Source organism: Diachasma alloeum, unplaced genomic scaffold (genome assembly GCF_001412515.2).
Source record: "Diachasma alloeum isolate Michigan unplaced genomic scaffold, Dall2.0 Dall_scaffold_00219, whole genome shotgun sequence".
Classification (NCBI taxonomy): Eukaryota; Metazoa; Arthropoda; class Insecta; order Hymenoptera; family Braconidae; genus Diachasma; species Diachasma alloeum.
The window spans coordinates 622,213-639,767 of NW_021680384.1; the positions used below are offsets into that span (position 1 = coordinate 622,213).

General features: G+C 38.4%; 1 protein-coding gene and 1 long non-coding RNA gene across 3 annotated transcripts in view; one reads left to right on the plus strand and one right to left on the minus strand.

Annotated features, from left to right (window-relative positions):
* The window catches only part of LOC107037409 (alkaline phosphatase), a 67,641-nt gene extending 54,640 nt beyond the window's left edge, over positions 1 to 13,001 (minus strand). Inside the window, exons 1-3 of one of the 2 annotated variants that reach the window (XM_015255955.1) lie at positions 12,610 to 13,001; positions 10,746 to 11,096; positions 930 to 1,177 (exon numbers count right to left, since the gene is read on the minus strand). In XM_015255955.1, coding sequence (XP_015111441.1) covers positions 930 to 1,177; positions 10,746 to 10,842 — 345 coding nt within the window. In that variant the 5' untranslated portion in view covers positions 10,843 to 11,096; positions 12,610 to 13,001. Of the gene's footprint in view, positions 1 to 929; positions 1,178 to 10,745; positions 11,097 to 11,431; positions 11,834 to 12,609 lie in introns of those variants that run through there. The other variant, XM_015255956.1, reaches the window with a different exon arrangement.
* LOC114841172 overlaps positions 1 to 17,555 on the plus strand; it is a 150,921-nt gene that overhangs the window by 56,478 nt on the left and 76,888 nt on the right. The window lies entirely within an intron of this gene.

The following is a 17,555-nucleotide window of genomic DNA, read 5'->3' on the forward strand; positions in this document are numbered from 1 at the left end:
CCCCCCTCCCCCAATCGCACCCCCAATAACAACAACAAAAACGGCGACATTGATACAGAGGCCCCCGGGACCTCAATTTATTTGCATCGACTTCGATAGTTGAATTATTGAATCATCTGGCCTCCACTATTTTTGCTTCTGCCCTCCCTCGACCCCCAACCACTGAATATTTCATCCCCTGCGGTGCCCTTTGAAGACAGCTACACCGCGTCTTTCTTCTGTTCGGTTGCACTGGAAAGCCACATGGTGAAACGAGTCACCCCCAGCCGTTGATTGTCGGCTCCACTGGGGGTTAAATCGTGATTGGTCACCGGGGGAATTCAACCCTTTGGACAATCCATTGTACTTGAACCCTGGTCAGTGGCTCTTTGTTTTCTCCCGACTCGTTGGTGTTGGTATGTCAGACCATTAGGAATTGCTCGTGAATCTGGGTGAATAATCCAGCAGTTGGAAGTAGGGACTTGGGTTGAAATTCTGAGGTTGTGTATCTTGATGCTCGTAAAAATTGGTTTGCTTCAGTGAAGCTTGGAACCTAGATGAATTTACTCGAGCCCATTGGATAGCCCGAGAAATTTCGCATCGGATTAAAAAAAAAGAAGCCATTTTGGCCTTTTGGTTCTCTTGAAATTCTCGGAACAACAATTCTTCCACATTCTTCTTTCTCGTTGCACACAGGGTTTTTTCCCATAGGATTTTTTTTCTGTAGGGTTTTTTTCCATAGGTTTTTCTTTCCATTCTTTCTTCCTCGTTGCATATTCCGAGGAATTTTTCATTAAAATGAAGTTATTTGTAGGGAAGGAAATCGGAAATTACCCCGACTATCCACCGAGACCACCAGAATGGCTCAATCCACTCGTGTTCCTCAGGTATTCACAAAAATAGCAGTCCATGCAAAATTTGGCTGTGTAAAAAAGGAAAAATGGACTCACCCTCGCTAGTGCAATAGCTGGAAATTCGTCCCAGATGAGGCGGGTCTCTTCGCCAGTGTTACCTTTACGCTGACCAGAGAGAATACGAGCTGCGGTGAGTGTACTCATACCCATACCATCACCAACAAAGAATACAACCCCTCGTGCTTCACCAACTGGTGGTGTTGTACCAGTGGCACTCGAGGCCGCTGCTGCACGTATCCTTGTCTCGATTTCCCGCGTTGCCTCATCGTACCACACGTTTCTCTCTACAGCAAACAAGTGACGAGAATACATGAGATGAATAAATACAAGTCTGTAAAAAAGGAGGTTGAATAAATGATGGCGGTAGGCAGAAGTTGAGGGACTTGAGGGGTTTATATAGTGACTGTAATTGTGAATGTAACAAATAGAGCAGAATGGGATGAAAGGACAATAATATTTGTAGAGGGAGAGGCCACGTTATTTCATATGGAAATTTACGATTATACAACGAACCCATATGGATTTTTAGGACTAATGAAAGTCTTCAGGCTTTTTGGGATTGTGGAAGACTCGAGAGGGAGTGGGGTATAGCGGAGCAGAACAATGCGATTCGAATAAATTTGTAGGTTTTTGTAGACTATCAAAATGTCTTTGAAATGACTCTAAATTTTTTGAATTTTACTCTGCCGTTGTTGAGTTATGAATGACTAAAAAATTTCGCGCACACCTACGAAGAAGCTTTTGGACAGGACAACTATTCCCGGATTGGGTCTGATTAAAAATGCGATTTTAATAAATTTGCAAGTTTTTGTAGACTTTCAAAATGTTTTGAAAATGCCTCTAAATTTTTTGAATTTCTCTCTGCCGTTGTCGAGTTATGAATGACTGAAAAATTTCGCGCACGCATATGAAGAAGCATCGGGACAGAAAAACAATTTCATGATTATTTAATTTTCAATGAAACTTATCACTATCTCAACTCCGTGAACTCAATTGAAATTTTACATCCCCATTTGAATAAACAATTTATAACCCAAGGATTGTACACACAAGACTGGAAAGTGACTATCACTCGCCATCTCCCCAAGCCCAAAGGAAACCCCGAGTCGCCGTATCCAGCGGGTTTTCGGCTAGAATACGCCCTGGTTTTTGGGGTTACACATAGGTATCTCCGGTAGTCGGGCTAAATCCCGCTGTGCAGGATACCACTCCAAGATTTATGAAGCATGCCCACGTACATATACACACCAAAATCCAGGAGAATTGTGATTCAAAGCCCCCCGGGGCCACTGACTGTTTTTTTTCCGCCTTTGCCCTCCTTTTTTCCACGTTTATCTATTTATCTTGTGCTCTGATATTTATTTCATTGTATGGTTCCGTGTTGGGGAGATGGATTTTGTTGGCTTGATTGGATAGGTCAGGATATTTCATATCGAAATGGAGAAGAACATGACCCTCCGTTGATCATAAAATAATGAAGCAATATTTTTCATGGACGGAAGCTTCTCCCTAGGCTCTAGGCGTACGCGATAATTTTCAATTGTCCATAGCTTGACATCGGCTGAGTGAAATTGAAAAAATTTAGAGTCATTTTAAAGACTTTTTCATAACCTAGAAAAACCTAAAAAATTATTAAGATCACACCATTGTGCCCCACCTTTTACTGCTCCATTGTCGACTCATCCAGGAATAAGAATGTTGTGGAAGAACCTAAACTGCCCAGAAGCAACTAATAAATGATAATGTACGATTGCAGAAGGAATTCCCTAAGTTACAATGCACTAACTCGACGATTAACGTTGAGTTTCCTCCCAAGTAAATAACAATATATTTTGACTCCGTGAGTACAACGTAGTGAGGTAGAAATGGGGGGTGGATACATCTACCAGTCCAGTGTTCGGATAGTCACCAAACAGTTACAACAGTCGTTCCAGGCGCATCCAGCCATTTCTAAACCGCTGTATAAACGTCCGCCCATGTCACAAAATAACCGAGTGGACGGTATCACGCGAGGATTCTGTATATACTCAGCACTCCCTTTTTCCTCATTCCAATACCTCTGAAAACTTTTGTCGGGCATATCCCCGGAGATCGTAAACACTCGACTTTCAACACTTATCGCGGATGGAGCTGAAATTTACGGAGGGACTAAGGAATTTCGGGAAATCGCGGTCTATGAAAAGTATCAGAAATGCAAATTATTTTGAAAAATTCAATGGACTAATTTACTGAAACCAAAATTACCCTAATCATAATTTTTTCCAAAAAAAAATTGAGATAAACTTTTTCAAGTTTTTAAATTCAATAGTTATCAAATCCATTGACAAGTTCCTTAAAGAATATGAACTTATACGTCTCTCTATATTATAAAAATTCAAATCGACTTCTAATGATAAGGATTTCAAAATTAAGGGTCAAAATACGGATCACGCGGGCCAGAATAAGGGGCACGAGGATCGGAATAAGGGTCTTGAGGGGCAGAACAAGGTTCATTAGAGTCAGAATATAGATAACAAGGGTCTGATTAACTGTAACAAGGGTCAGGTCAAGGGCCACGAGGGTCAGAATAAGGGTCATGGGGTTCATATGAGGCTATATGGGTGTCAGGCGTAGCCCCTAATGTATACATATAAATTGAAAAACCATATATAAGTATATTCTTTATAAATACACTTTAACAGCTAATAGACCTCATACTGAGATCTCTAATGCTTGAATAAAAGAAAAACTTTTTAAAATGAAAGCAGTTTTTCCCGGAAATTGAGAAGCAGAATGGGTTTTTAAAAATTTGTAATCTATGGAAAATCTATAAAAACCTGAAGTATGAATTTTTTCACTACAAATTTTTACGATTTACTCTGCTCTTCACTTCTTTCATATGTCACTATCAATAAAAATGCGAACGACTCATGAAAATTTTTGATTCCCGATCCTCTTCGTCAGACCCTGCCCGCCCTCCCGGAATGAACATGAAAATCGTTAATAAAGATATCCTCGGAATTGTCTAAGTCGAGGTAGTGCAATAACAATGGGCGTTACGTACACAATATCCGGTGAGATCGTGCTATACACCCGTGTCGATCGTAAATTCTCGGTAGTTTCTATGTGTACATGTCCTGTAATAACGCGAGAAAGTATGAGGTACTGGAGGTTATGGGTAACGAGATTAAAGGTGGAAGAGAGGTGAATGATAGGATTTATGGGATGCGTATGTGAGGAGCGAGTCATGACTAATAAGTTATACTTCGGGGAATTAATCGCGTCAGGATGGGAGGGGGGGTCAGTAGGGCGGAACGATGGATCGAGGCCAACCATAATCCGATCAGGGAGTTCTGTTGTGAATAATTAGTCGTATCGAGAGGTGGCTTTAACAACGGACATAAACTTGATGCAGGAAAAAGTTGTTGGTGGAACGGTCTTTGTGGGCGAAAGCTTCTTCTTAGGCGTGTCCGGTAATTTTCAGTTATCGATAACTTTCCATTGGCTGAGTGAAATCCAAAAAATCTTGAGTCATTTTGAAGCTTTTTTAATGAGCTACAAAAACACATAAATTTATTCAAATTGCACCATTCTGCCCCACTATTTCCGCCTCCCGCCCTAGTCTTACTGTGCCAACAAGCATCAAGCATGAAAACATGAAACACAAACTTCTCATTGTAATAATTCAGTGGAAACGAACCAAAAACGATTTTCCGATCATATCCGTAAGAAAATGATAAGGAAAACAGTTTGATCACACGCACGTGCCCGGAATATCCTCGCCCCTCCTCCATCCCGCCGAGATTCGATAGATGAAAGAGACTATGTTTGGTCAGCCAAGCATCCGGGGGATTCCTAAGGTATCCCAATGGTCCGATTAGGTAAAACCTCCCTTTCACGAATACACGGATGATGCCGTTGACTCCCCCATTTGTCCCTCCACCCCCGATCCCCGGACAGTGGAACATCCAGACCCTCGCATTATGTCGGACATTCCACATCATGACATCTATCATCACCCAGGGGTTATTGAATAGAAGTCCCTCCCACAGGCAACATCAAGAGAACATCAGAATATCCAAATACTTCAGATATTTTTTTATTATAATTTTTTTATTTTATTATTAAATTCAATTAACCATTTTTTTTTCATTGTTTTCTTTAATCAAAATATGTGAGGCATTTGAGAAAATATTGGACACCTGTTATCCCACTGAAATGAACATTTTTAATTATGCAAAAGATGTTCCTTGAAGCAACAGTAAAAAAATACCATTAGCCCCGCGTTGTTTATTTATTCTCTACGGCCGGAGATTGATTCAACCATCGTTTTACCCATTGCAGCGAGAGATGTTACTCAATTTTTTTATAATCCCACGTGTACTCTTGTACGAATTGCAGATAAATATTTGATCAAGAAGTGTAAAACTTCCAGGATACGTCAGAAAAGTTTATGTACTCGTGTTTCAGGGCTTTATTTCAATGTTTTTAGTACTCTTTCATCCACGTCCCGACCATTTGCCCCTCAATAAGAGGAATTCTTTTTAATAAAAGGAAGTGACGGTTTTCGTATCCAATTGAATTAATCAGCTATGAATAAGAGGAGAAGTGAAAAGGAACATCAATCAGTTTCTTGACAAGTTCTGGTGATAATGCAGTGAAACTCCTTGGAATGAATTGTTCGGATGATTAATTTTTTCTTTCTTCCTAACATCACATTTTCAATTGTAATAAATAATATGTGATAATAAATAGCACCCGGGATTGAGAAAAAAATTTTTTGCGGATGTTCAGGTAAATAGCTGAAGGAATAATGGAGTCTTGACGCTTGTTGGGCTTCTGTAAGATTTGGGAGGGAGTCGGGAAAAGTGGGGTAGAACGGTGCGATCTGAATAAATTTAGGCGATTTTTGAAGATTATGAAAACGGTCTCAAAATGGCGTAAAATTTTTTTGATTTCACTCTGTCAATGTTGCATTATCACAGATTAAAAATTATCGCCGACAGCTGAGAAGTTTACAGATGAGAAAACGTTCACCGAAATTGAATTAACTATGAATATTTCCAAACCAAATACTCCCTAATTTCCCTAATTATTAAATTACACGTGTTTGTCCCCGACGACGGTTGAATCACCCTTCATGCCGGGTAAACGCGTCTGTTTGTAGATGGAAATCCGCGAAATTATGCGCATCACTCGTTATCAGGGACATTAAGGAGCACCCGGGGGTCAAACGTCACTGGCTCGGCTTGGAATTTGATTTATGGAATTAATTCGGCTCTGGGGTTCTGTATTTACATGAAATGCCATTGCGAAAATTCTTTCCACGTATTGCCTCCCCCAGATGCGTCGTATTCATGAAATTTTCGTGAGGGGAGAGGACATTCACTGCCAAATTTGTATTCACTCTGGTTTTTTTTTTCACTAAATATTAATTTCGTATTGGTGATGATATTCATAACGGAATCATCTCGGCATTCTCAACCGAAACGTGCCCCCTCGAGGGTCATCAGGGTAAGAGGCCAGTGCGTGTGTGAGAGGGAACGGAGGAATTGAGACACTCGATGCCTCGGTTAGGGAAGCCACGTCGGCTCAGTCTGCAACCCTCGTGATTTCACCCCTCTGTCTAAATCGTAGCCCCTCTCTCACTCGAATCGTGATTGCCCACTCGACGAGTCCATCGATCCTCGATATCATCTAATCAGTCTTTGGTTTTGGCAAAATAGAAATCCATCAATTCTCCCGGCCCCACAGAATGATGATAACAAGTTAATGCTAGGGGAGGGAGCAAACGTGACTCGATGGAAAAAGATGTTCCTTTTTTTATCATAGAAATACGGTTTTAGGTTAGCAAACGTTATTTCTTCTTGATCCCCTCTTCACACTATTGATTACAGTCGAAATTGTGATGAAGATTCTCAGGCGCGCGCGATTGTTTTTGATCATTGATAACTTTACAACCGCAGAGTGAAATTAAAAAAATCTTGAAACACTTTAAAGCTTTTTTTCTAGAGTTCCAACATCTACAAATTTATTAAAGTCACATCATTTTAATTCCGATGAAATGGAGAAAGGGTTTTCCTGTCAGAAAGCGTGTTAGTTGTGTGCGTTAATTTTTGATCATTGATAACTTTACATCCGCAGAGTGAAATTGAAAAAACCTTGAGTCGTTTTAAAGCTTATTTCATAGGCTTCACACATCTTCAATTTTATTTTAATCGCACTGTTCTGTCCCACCATTTCTGACCCTTGCAGAATCCCAAAAAGCATCAAGTCTCGTCCATTGCCTTTAAAAACTACCAACATTAATTATAATTGTTTACACTATTGATTACCGTTAAAATTCCGCTCTCAACTAGCCATCAACTCAAGATTTTCGTAAAATCTCATCGATTCAGTCGACTAAATAGGATCCCTCCTACAATAAATCAATTAAGACCCCTAACCCTCCCTCGACATGATTTCCAATCACAGACTGGGGTAGCACATTGATTGCAAAAAGCCCGTAGACCAGCAATGAAAAGTAAAAAAACCTCCAAAAATTAAAAAAAAGTGAAGGTGGCGAGGAATTGACGCGCACCGCTGGTTTCCCGGGCGATTAAACGACGAGATGGCCAGGCAATTCCACAGACCCCCGAGTCCTCCCCTTTCCCAACCCGCAATATATGCTGTCCCATGGAGTAATCGATCGATCTATGCCGAACGTGTCGAAAATTTTTCATTCCCATGAATTTTTCATTCCCTCGGACTTGGGGATGACAATTTTTTTTTCGAGGATATCCGAGCGGGACACCTGCCATGGAATGGGTACCCGAGGAATTCTTGGGTTTTTTTTTTTGTATGAAAAATACGACAAATCCTGCTGGACTGGGATTTATAGAATGCAACAGAACTGCAATTCTTGGATTTAATGGGTATGAACTCCCACACTACTAATTATTGATAAATAATTTTATGAAAAAACGAAATTCAAATTGAAATTTTTTTTAGACCGTGACTATTCGCACCATTGCGTGAATCACTCCCGTACACTTCATACACTCCACGCATGCGTGAAGTTTGTGTTTCACGCAGCCGAATTTTCATACTGCTGTGTATTTCACGCAGTTGAAGTTTCATACTACTGTGTGTTTCAAGCAGTTGTATTTTTATACACCTGTGTGTTTCACGCAGTCGTATTCAGATACTCCTGTGTATTGCACACTCCTGTATGTATAAACACACAGGTGTGTAAAACTACAACTGCGTGAAACACACAGGCGTATCAAAATGCAACTGCGTGAAACACACATGTGTATAAAAATACAACTGCGTGAAACACACAGGTGTATAAAAATACAACTGCGTGAAACACACAGTAGTATAAAACTTCAACTGCGTGAAATACACAGCAGTATGAAAATTCGGCTGCGTGAAATACACAAACTTCACGCATGCGTGGAGTGTATGGAGTGTACGGGAGTGATTCACGCAATGGTGCGAATAGTCACGGCCTTTTTTTTAAATTTTAAATTGAATTTTTCCAAATTTTTAAATTAAATTCCCACCAAAAGCCTCTGGTATAGAACCAGTTCATAACAAATTTGTTAAAATTTTGAAACTGATTAAATAGTATAATAAATCAAATTAATCTGTCGATTCTAAACAGAAACTTGAACTAATGTTTGGTCCTTATAATAAAAATTAAAAGAGATGAGAGAAAATCCTTCAGATTATTCTTTTATTGATAATACTTGAATTATGTTTCGAGAGTATTAAAATTAAAACATGTCTTCATCAACTCCATTCTCGATTTTTTCATCATGCGTGCAAAACCTTTCGCATTATGACCAAAACTTTCCTCAAAAATATTTATTTCCACCTATACATCAATCTTCTTGTTCTCGGTGACACATTATCCTCTCGACCAACTGACACACTTCCAGCCGTGATTTCATAATGCCCACATACATAAATTTTTATTTATTATTCCTTTCATCCTTTCTTCTTCTCTCGTCCTCAGTAAAAAAAGGAAATGAAAGCCTTTGACGTTCATTAAAAAAAAGCACTCGTCCCGCGGCTCAACTCGAGGACAATGAAGGGGGTTGTAGATACGAGTGGAGGTATGGATCTGTAAAAAATCCCCCTAGTGAGTATAAAGTTGGTGAGGTGAAAAAAATAAAATAAAACTCGAAAAGTTGGAAAAATGGTAAAGTTTCCGTTGGTATGGGGGTAATACTCATATCAATTCAATTAAAAAGTTATTTCGAGCGAGTCTATACTCGAGGTGGGGGTCCAAAATCACCCCATTCGATAGCCAGGAATATTTCCGATTCCAAACATCAGGGTTCAACTCGTCTCGCTCCATTTCTCCCCGGGATATGCGAAAATGCATGACGAATCAGACGGAAATTTATTTGTGATATCTTCGGGCGAGGGTGATCTCTTCGTCATGTGCAGAATTTCCCGGACTATAGCAAAACATCACATTTTTCCCAATTTTATCGTAATTTTTTTATTCGTAAATTTCAATATTTGGATTGTTTGCTTTTTTTTTTCATTGTTCGTTTTTTTAATATTTTTTTTTTGCAATTGAATATGACAATTTCATCCTCTTGATTTTCTGCCAAACACTCACTTCATTCACCAGTGACGAATATCAATATTTATTCAATTCCCAATAGTCGGCAATTTTGTCTATTCACACAATGTAGTGGTTACTGAGTGTTGTGCCGCCACAAACGTTTGTATTTTATCATCACTGTCAACAGCCCACTGAATTCATACCACTGTTTATTTACATTGCGTCAAAACAAGTGGATTACACATGTGGCTCACCTAATTCGCACCGCAAATATCACAGACCGAAGTTTTTTCATGCCCCGCGAATTCTCCCCCAAGCGCAACCCAACGGTCCGGACCGGAGACTTGCGAATTGTTCCGTCGATGTTTGCGATGATATTTGAAGAAAAACTGACCTAGTTAAAGCATGGAAAATTTGGGAAATGAAAAATTACGGTGTTGTTTCATAGGAATGAGTCCAATAACGAGCATCTCTGCTTACGTTTCTGGCGATACGTCTGTAGGATTCGGGAGGGAGGCCGGAATAGTGGGGCAGAATGGTTCGATTTTAATATATTTGTAGGTTTTTCTAGCTTCTGAAAAACTCTTCAAAATGACTCTAGATTTTTTAAATTTCACTCTGCGGATGTCGAGTTATCGATGATTGAAATTTATCGCGCACGCCTATGAGGAAGCTTTTGGGTTTTACCTTCTGTGAGTGAAGGACTGGAAAATCCAGATAATTTGTTGGTTCTTCTGGTATAATTACACACTGTGAGGCTAGTACTATGATCAGTTATCAATTCTTCCCATGTTTTTAATCAAGAAACACCTTGATCAGATTTTCCCGCCGAAGAGCTTCTTCATAGGCGTGCGCGATAATTTTCATTCATCGATAACTCGGCATTCGTAGAGTGAATTGAACAAAATTTAGAGTCATTTTGAAGCTTTTTTCATGAACTTTAAAAACCTACAAATTTATTTGAATTGCACCATTTTGCCCCACCTTTTCCCGCTCCCTCTTGAATCTTGAAGAATCATCAATACCGATAATTTGTCTTAGACTTGGTAATTTTGCACTATTAATTACAGTAAAATTCAAATAAATACAATACAATGAAATAAAACAAACGGCCCATACTTAAAACATTTACCGTAACAGCAGACCCGGCAAAACAAAATAGAAATAAAAACAACCCAGAACAAAGGCGAAATAAAACTCTTGCGGAAGAGTCAGAAGTACGAAGAAAGCGAGCAAAACAAACTCCGGAAAAAAAGCCCTAAAAGTATTTGAAGTGAGTTGTGAACGTGATCTGAGTCTCGTTAATTTACCTTGGTCACCTGCCAGTACTAGTGCGATCGTTTGAATTGTCAGGAGTACGAGGGCGGGGCCGAGGATACGTCGCTGCTGATTCCCGTGATGCTGCATCTCGCCCTCGGCGATTTTTCTCCACCCCGATATCCCCCCTTTTTTTTACAACAAACTGAGGGGGGGAGCCCTCAGCGAAAATCCCCGCGTCTCTGTAACTCTACGTGACGCGGCACGTCATGCCCTCTACCCTTCACCATTCACTTCCACTTCCGTATTTTTACGCTCGTAATATCCAATGACGACACCTCAAACACGGGGTCTGGACAGACCGTAAAGTCAACAGGCTAGTTTTTTTTTAAAGCTTCGATCTACTTTTTTTTGCATGAAAAAAAAATTTCGTTAATTCAATTAATTTTCTAAATTTTTTTTAATGTTAAAAAATTGATAAATATTATTAAACAATTGTTTATAATAGTAGTAATCACTTCTTTATCATTTTTAAACTAAAAAAAATTTGAAAATTAATTTTTTTGTTATAAAGAAAAGGAATTTTTTTTTCCTTCAATTTTTTTTATTGTTATTTTGCTTTTTTATGTTAAAAAAAAATTAATCCCACTCGGAGAAACATTTTAAATTTGTTTTTTAATGTTAAAAAAATTCTTTAATTGTTATTTTGTTCTTTTAGGATCAAAAAATGAATTAGTACATGGAAAAATTATTTTAGTTCTTGTTTTTGTTATTCTCGTGTCACAGTTTATTTTAAAAAACTTTTTTTAATCGTTACATCACTATTTTACTTCCGCAGGAGCATTTTTTTGTCGCTTCCGTCACACTACACTCACTTTTTATCTTCCCTCTTCCCTCTATTTATTTTCTTTAGATCTTCAGTACCTATTTCCCCCTTCACTCTACACTGGTAAACGAAGCGCCTTACGGGATGTAGTCCAATCCCCCAAAGATTTACCCAAACAGAGTGAACGTTGAATTTCTGCAATGTCGTTTTACCTCTGTTCCTCTAGTATTCCAATGAGTTCTACAACTTTATTTATTTATCTATTTTTTTCTCATCACTTCTTGAAGTTTGAATGCAATCTGAATAGTTCGAGACGTAACAATTTCGTGGAAATAAAGAAAAAATGTCGAAAGTGGATTTTTTACGAAAAAAAAATGTAATTATTTATAAAACAATTGAAATTTTTTTTTAAAAATGGAATTGTTTATAAAATAATTTTTTTTGCTTCGCATTGAATATTTCAAGTGATTTTTGAATTTTCATCTTTTCAAGTCTTGAAATTGAACTTAAAAAAAAAATTGTTCAATTTGTTAAATTATGAATTTTTACGAAAAATAACAAATTAATATTTTTAATTGAATAAACATTCTTAAGAATTTCCAGATGAAAAATCCATTTCTGTCGATTTTTTTTCGAAATTGTGTTTTCATGTTTTAAAATAAAATTCGTAACTTTTACGAAAATAAAAAAAAATTAATCGAATGGATATTTGATTTTCTTGAATAATTTCCAGACGAAAAATCAATGTCCCTCAATTTTTTTCTTGGACTTCGAAAGTTCCTCAACCGCTATTTTCTCAAAACAAGAATCCCCAAATTTTTCTAAATCCTCAACTCCACTTACATTATCTACCGTTCTCACTACCGAAACATCTAAACAATCATTTATCCTTCTGCCAGGGATGTATCTGACCCCAAAAGCCCCTCATTCCCCCGTCAATCAACATAATATCTCATCCCCTCCCAGCAAATCCCCCGAAACTACCCAAAATTTTTAATCAAACCTCCATCAACCCGCCAATGCCCGCTCACCCCCAACATTTAAAACCCGTGAACATTAATTACGATTTAATTAAATACAACAATATTTACACTTGAATTTTCATTAACCCCCAGCACTGTTCACAATTGAATTTTCAGTTTCATTGAATCACCTCATCAGCCACTCCATTACGGTCCACAGTTCCCTATTTACATGCCTCATAATTCATCCGTCGAGTTTTCACCGCGAGATTTTTCCCCTCCAGCGGCACTTTAACCTCGGTCAGAGCCGAAACACGAGGAAAAAAAATCCCCCCCCATTCCGCTGTCCATCGGTGCCTCGCGCGGTTCTGAGCAGACGAACTAATGGGGAAGTACTTGAACTAATGCGTTAGGACCGTGGAGGGGGAGGAGGAGGAGGAGTGAGGAGTCCGTGAATGGGGCGATGTGTCGCGGCACGCGCGTAAGATTCCCTGCCTCGTCCAAGAAAACGTGGCGTACGTTGTGAGACGGGCGCTCGAACTGGCTCGAAATGAGCGAGAGCCGGCCAGATGTGCCGAGTGCGGGTGGGCCCTGATGGGCGTGCGCGTCGAAAAAGAGATGAAGTGGAGGAGCTTGCGAATACTTTGCGAGACCGACACCAGTTTCTTGGGTTTTTTTTTTCTCGAATGGCGAGGCGAATCATGTTTACGATTTTCGCACGTTGTATACATGACCGTAAAGTTACGGGTTTTTGGGGCTGCGGCGGTGGGCAGACGTCGGCGGAATCATAATTTTTAATTGCTGTTTAATTTTGAAGAAGTCAATTCAATTTTGAATATTTTATTTTTATTTTGAATAAGTCAATTGTTAATATTACTCACCAATTTTATTATTATTAAGGTTAGCAGCTATTCAAATCATCGAATTCCGAATTATTTTATCAATTAATAATTGAGAAATTTCAATTACCAATTGGGATATTATTTTTCAAATTTCAATGAAGATAAGTGGAATGGTAAATATCATTAAACAATTGTTGAATAGTATAAATGATTTTTTCAGCGTTCTTTGAATTGAGTAAAAAACTGGAAATCCCTTAAACTAAAAAATGAAAATTATTCTGAATTTTTATTAAAAATTGAAAAAAATGGTAAATAATATTAAACAATTGTTTAATAGTATCAGGGATTTTGTTAATTTTCTTTGAATTGACAAAAAAATGTTGAAAAGTAATTCTTTTGATTTTTCATGTTGAAAAAGAAATGAATTCCCGGGCGGAATAATTATTCTAGTCATGTTTTTTTTCGCGAAACCCGTACATTCCACCAAAAATATTTTCATCAACAAAAATGTCGAAAATCCCTTGAACGGCCAAAGAAAAAAACTATTCCCAGTATTTTGTTAAAATACTTCGTTCTATTTTTTTCTTGCATGCGAAAAATTTCAATAAAATTCAATCGATTTTCAGCGTTTTTAAAAATTAAAATTTGATAAATATTATTAGACAATTGTTTAATAGTATCAATTATTTAACGTTCTCTGAATTGAAAAAAATATTAAAAATTAATTCTTTCGTTTGTTGTTATTTCAATTTTTTTATCTTGAAAAAAAAAATTAATTCTCGCACCGAAAATTCGTTTGAGTCTGTTTTTTTTTCGCGAAAACCATCTATTCCACTAAAAAACATTTTAATCAACAAAAATGTCGAAAATCCCTTAAACTCTCTGAAAAAAATATGATTTCCCATATATCACCTTTTTATCGTCAAAAATTGTCCTCGGGGTCGTCCCAATATATCACCCACCAGCAGTGGGGCATCCATAAACCCCCGACAGTAGAAATTTTCCTCCCGGGGAACATTCAGAAATAATTTGCCAGTGAGTTTTTTTAAAACCGAAATATGTCCGTCGAAACTAAATAGGCACTAAAAGGTGGGCTGGGTACGGGCACGCAATGCTCGCATTAGCCAACTTTTGTGTCGAGAGAACGCCGTTACCATGAAAAATAGCACAACGAAGGTGCTCTAATGGATCGAAAAAAAAAAAGTTCCTAAAAACTGAATAAACGAAAAGAGAAAAATAAATTGAATGGAACAATGGATTATTTATGTCGGGAAAAACTTGTGAATTTTTTTGCTCACAATAACCAGTTGAACACATTTTCCTGAGTTTTGTTATGTGAATTCAGTCGTGTCAATTTCACTCACTACTGTTTTGCGGTTTGTATTTATGAATTCGAAATACGCGGAAGTGCAAGAGATGGAAACACCGAATCACATTATACGAAATATGAATGCAGTATTACATTGTTTCCGGTGGTATTGTTGTTCCAGGGGGTGAACAATGGAATTTCGAATGGATCTGAGTCGTATAAAAATTTTAGTTGTGAGAGTGGTGCCGAGTGAGGCAAAATAAACTGTGGAGAAGGATGGAAAATCAAGCCATGGAATAGCTTAAACAATTTCAATGTTTCTTGCCACCTGAATTTAAGTCGTAACTAGAATTAAAGGTGTGACCTAATTTAAGCCGTTACCTGAAGTGGATTCGCGACCTGATTTTAAGTCATAACTTGAATTAGAATGACGATTCATACGTTAGTTTGCGACAAGAATTTAATCCATGACCTGAGTTTAAGCCGGTACCTGATGTCAAGTCACAGCCTGAATTTAATCCACGACTCAAATTCTGGTCCAGACCTCGACGCAAGCCGTGGCGAAGATGAAAGTTGTGACTAAAATTTAAACCATGACCTGAAATTAAGCCGTGACCTGATTTTAAGCCACAACCTGAATTTAATCCACGACTCAAATTCAGGTGAAGACCTAGATCTAAGCCACAACTGATATTAAAATTGCGACATAAATTCAAGTCATCACCTGAAATAAACTCGCGACCTAATTTTAAGTCCCACCCGGAATTTAAATCACAAACAAATGTAAAATCACGAATGGGCTTGTACCATTCGTTTTAATTACGGATCAAAGAGATAAAAACATGAATTTTCCTCCATCAACAAAAATCGCTGTAAAATTGAACAAAAAATGCCTCAGTCGTTTTCGATAATTTGAGCGAGCCCTGATTGAGTGATTAAAAGTGATACAGCACCAAAAATTTGCGCTCCACTGAAATATTCAATATTGACACTAGTGAATCCTGATCTGACGCGGAAGGAATTAAGCATTCGTTATTTTAATGGGGAATTTAATTACTCTGGGTGATACTAGGAGGAAATCTGTTGTCCTAGAATAAATTGGAGCGAAATGTTGTTCCAATCGCTATTCTCGATTTATCTCCATTCACCTATTATATCGAAATGCATTGTTTTTTCAACAATTCATCAATTTAATTAATCACCTCTTTCTTGATGCATCTAATAGGGTCACTCCCAGCTCTTCACCGTGAATAAATTACTCCAATGACTTCTTTTCTTTTGTAAAATAAATAATGGCTCCATTGTTTCTCATAAAACATTTTAATTCAGAAAATTATGAATAACTGTTTTCCGTTGTATGAAAATTTAAATATCACTTCAACTCGTAGCAGTTTCATTAGAAATGTTTATTATTCTCTGAAAATGAGAGAACAACATTTCTCCAGTATTAATTACCTGACGAGCGATACTGTCGACCTATTTATGAATTCAGGAAGGAAAGTCAAATGGATATACAAGGAAAAATATATAACCGGCAATAGTCGGCTTGTATGGCGAGAGATGTGTAACACGGTTGGTGCAAAAGTACGAAAAGAGGGAAAAACGGGGGATGGAGAATGGAGAATGGAAACGGCTTTGCTCCTTGAACCCCCACGAGTGCGTTATCCAGCCCCAATGTATGTGCGCCACAAGTTTAAGGGGAGGGGGGGAGGGGGAGTGGTGTACAGGGCATAAAAACATTTTATATCCTACTGCACACTTGTTTCTCAAAAGCATGCAGACGTAGCTTTACCGACGATATGCAACTGATTCATCGCAGGATTCATTCATTTCTCGGAACATATGATTCTTTCAATGCGAAGAGCATTTTTTTACGATGTCTGTAAGCAAAGCTTGGTTTCCGATTTCTCAAAGAGTCGATGGGATGGGGTCGATAGCAAACCCGTTCAATAGCCGGAAAAATTTCTGATGGAAAGGAAAAAACGGGGTTGTATCTCTTCACATGACTGGGAAGATGGAAAAAAATTGCTCGAGATTTTTTTTTCGTCGCTCAGGATCACAAGATGATGGAAATTTAAGCCGCGACCTGAATTTAAGCCGCGACCTGATTTTAAGCCATGACCTGAATTTAAGACACGGTGTAAATTTAGTTTGAAGTTTTGATTTAGATTTTTGTAACGAGGCACATTCAGCTCACGACCCGAATTTACGACGAGACCTACATTTATGCCGGGACCTGAATTTAAGTGAAACTCTAAATTGGTATACCTCATCCTAAATTTGAGTAATGATTGAAATTCAAGTTGCAACCTAAATTAGCCTAGCAAATCAAATCAAAAACTTAACCTGAATTTAAGCCGTGGATTAAATTCAGGTCGGGTCTTAAATTCAGGTCGCAACGTAATTACATCTTGAATAGACCACAGCCATGGATTTGTCATCGTCTTACAGGCGACGAATATCTCAAAATAAAAAAATCCCATCTTAAATTCAGGTCCAGCCCTCCCCAGATAACAATAACACCCTCACAACCTTCGCCAAATGAATGATAAATGGTACGCGCCGTGTATAACCAACGCCGTATTATCTCTGACGAGTGGATAAGGATATCAAGAGTCAGACCAACGAGTAGAAGGGACATCTGATCTTCGCTGGAGGTGTGTGCACACCAGAGGCCTTTCCACACTCATTGTGAAAACAACGCGCGTACCTCTGTATAGTAGGTACCACCGATGATAAATATGGAAATCATGACGCTAGAGTGGGATACTCGGCTTGGGAACAGTCGTGTAATGATCTACGAGCAACGTACCAACACCGTGGCTAAAAGGGGATGGGTCTGGATGGGAGGGGGACCAGGCTGTCGGCGTCGTGCCGACTCGCCCGCCAACACGACGTGGCAGGGGGGCGGGAGGGGCCGTTGG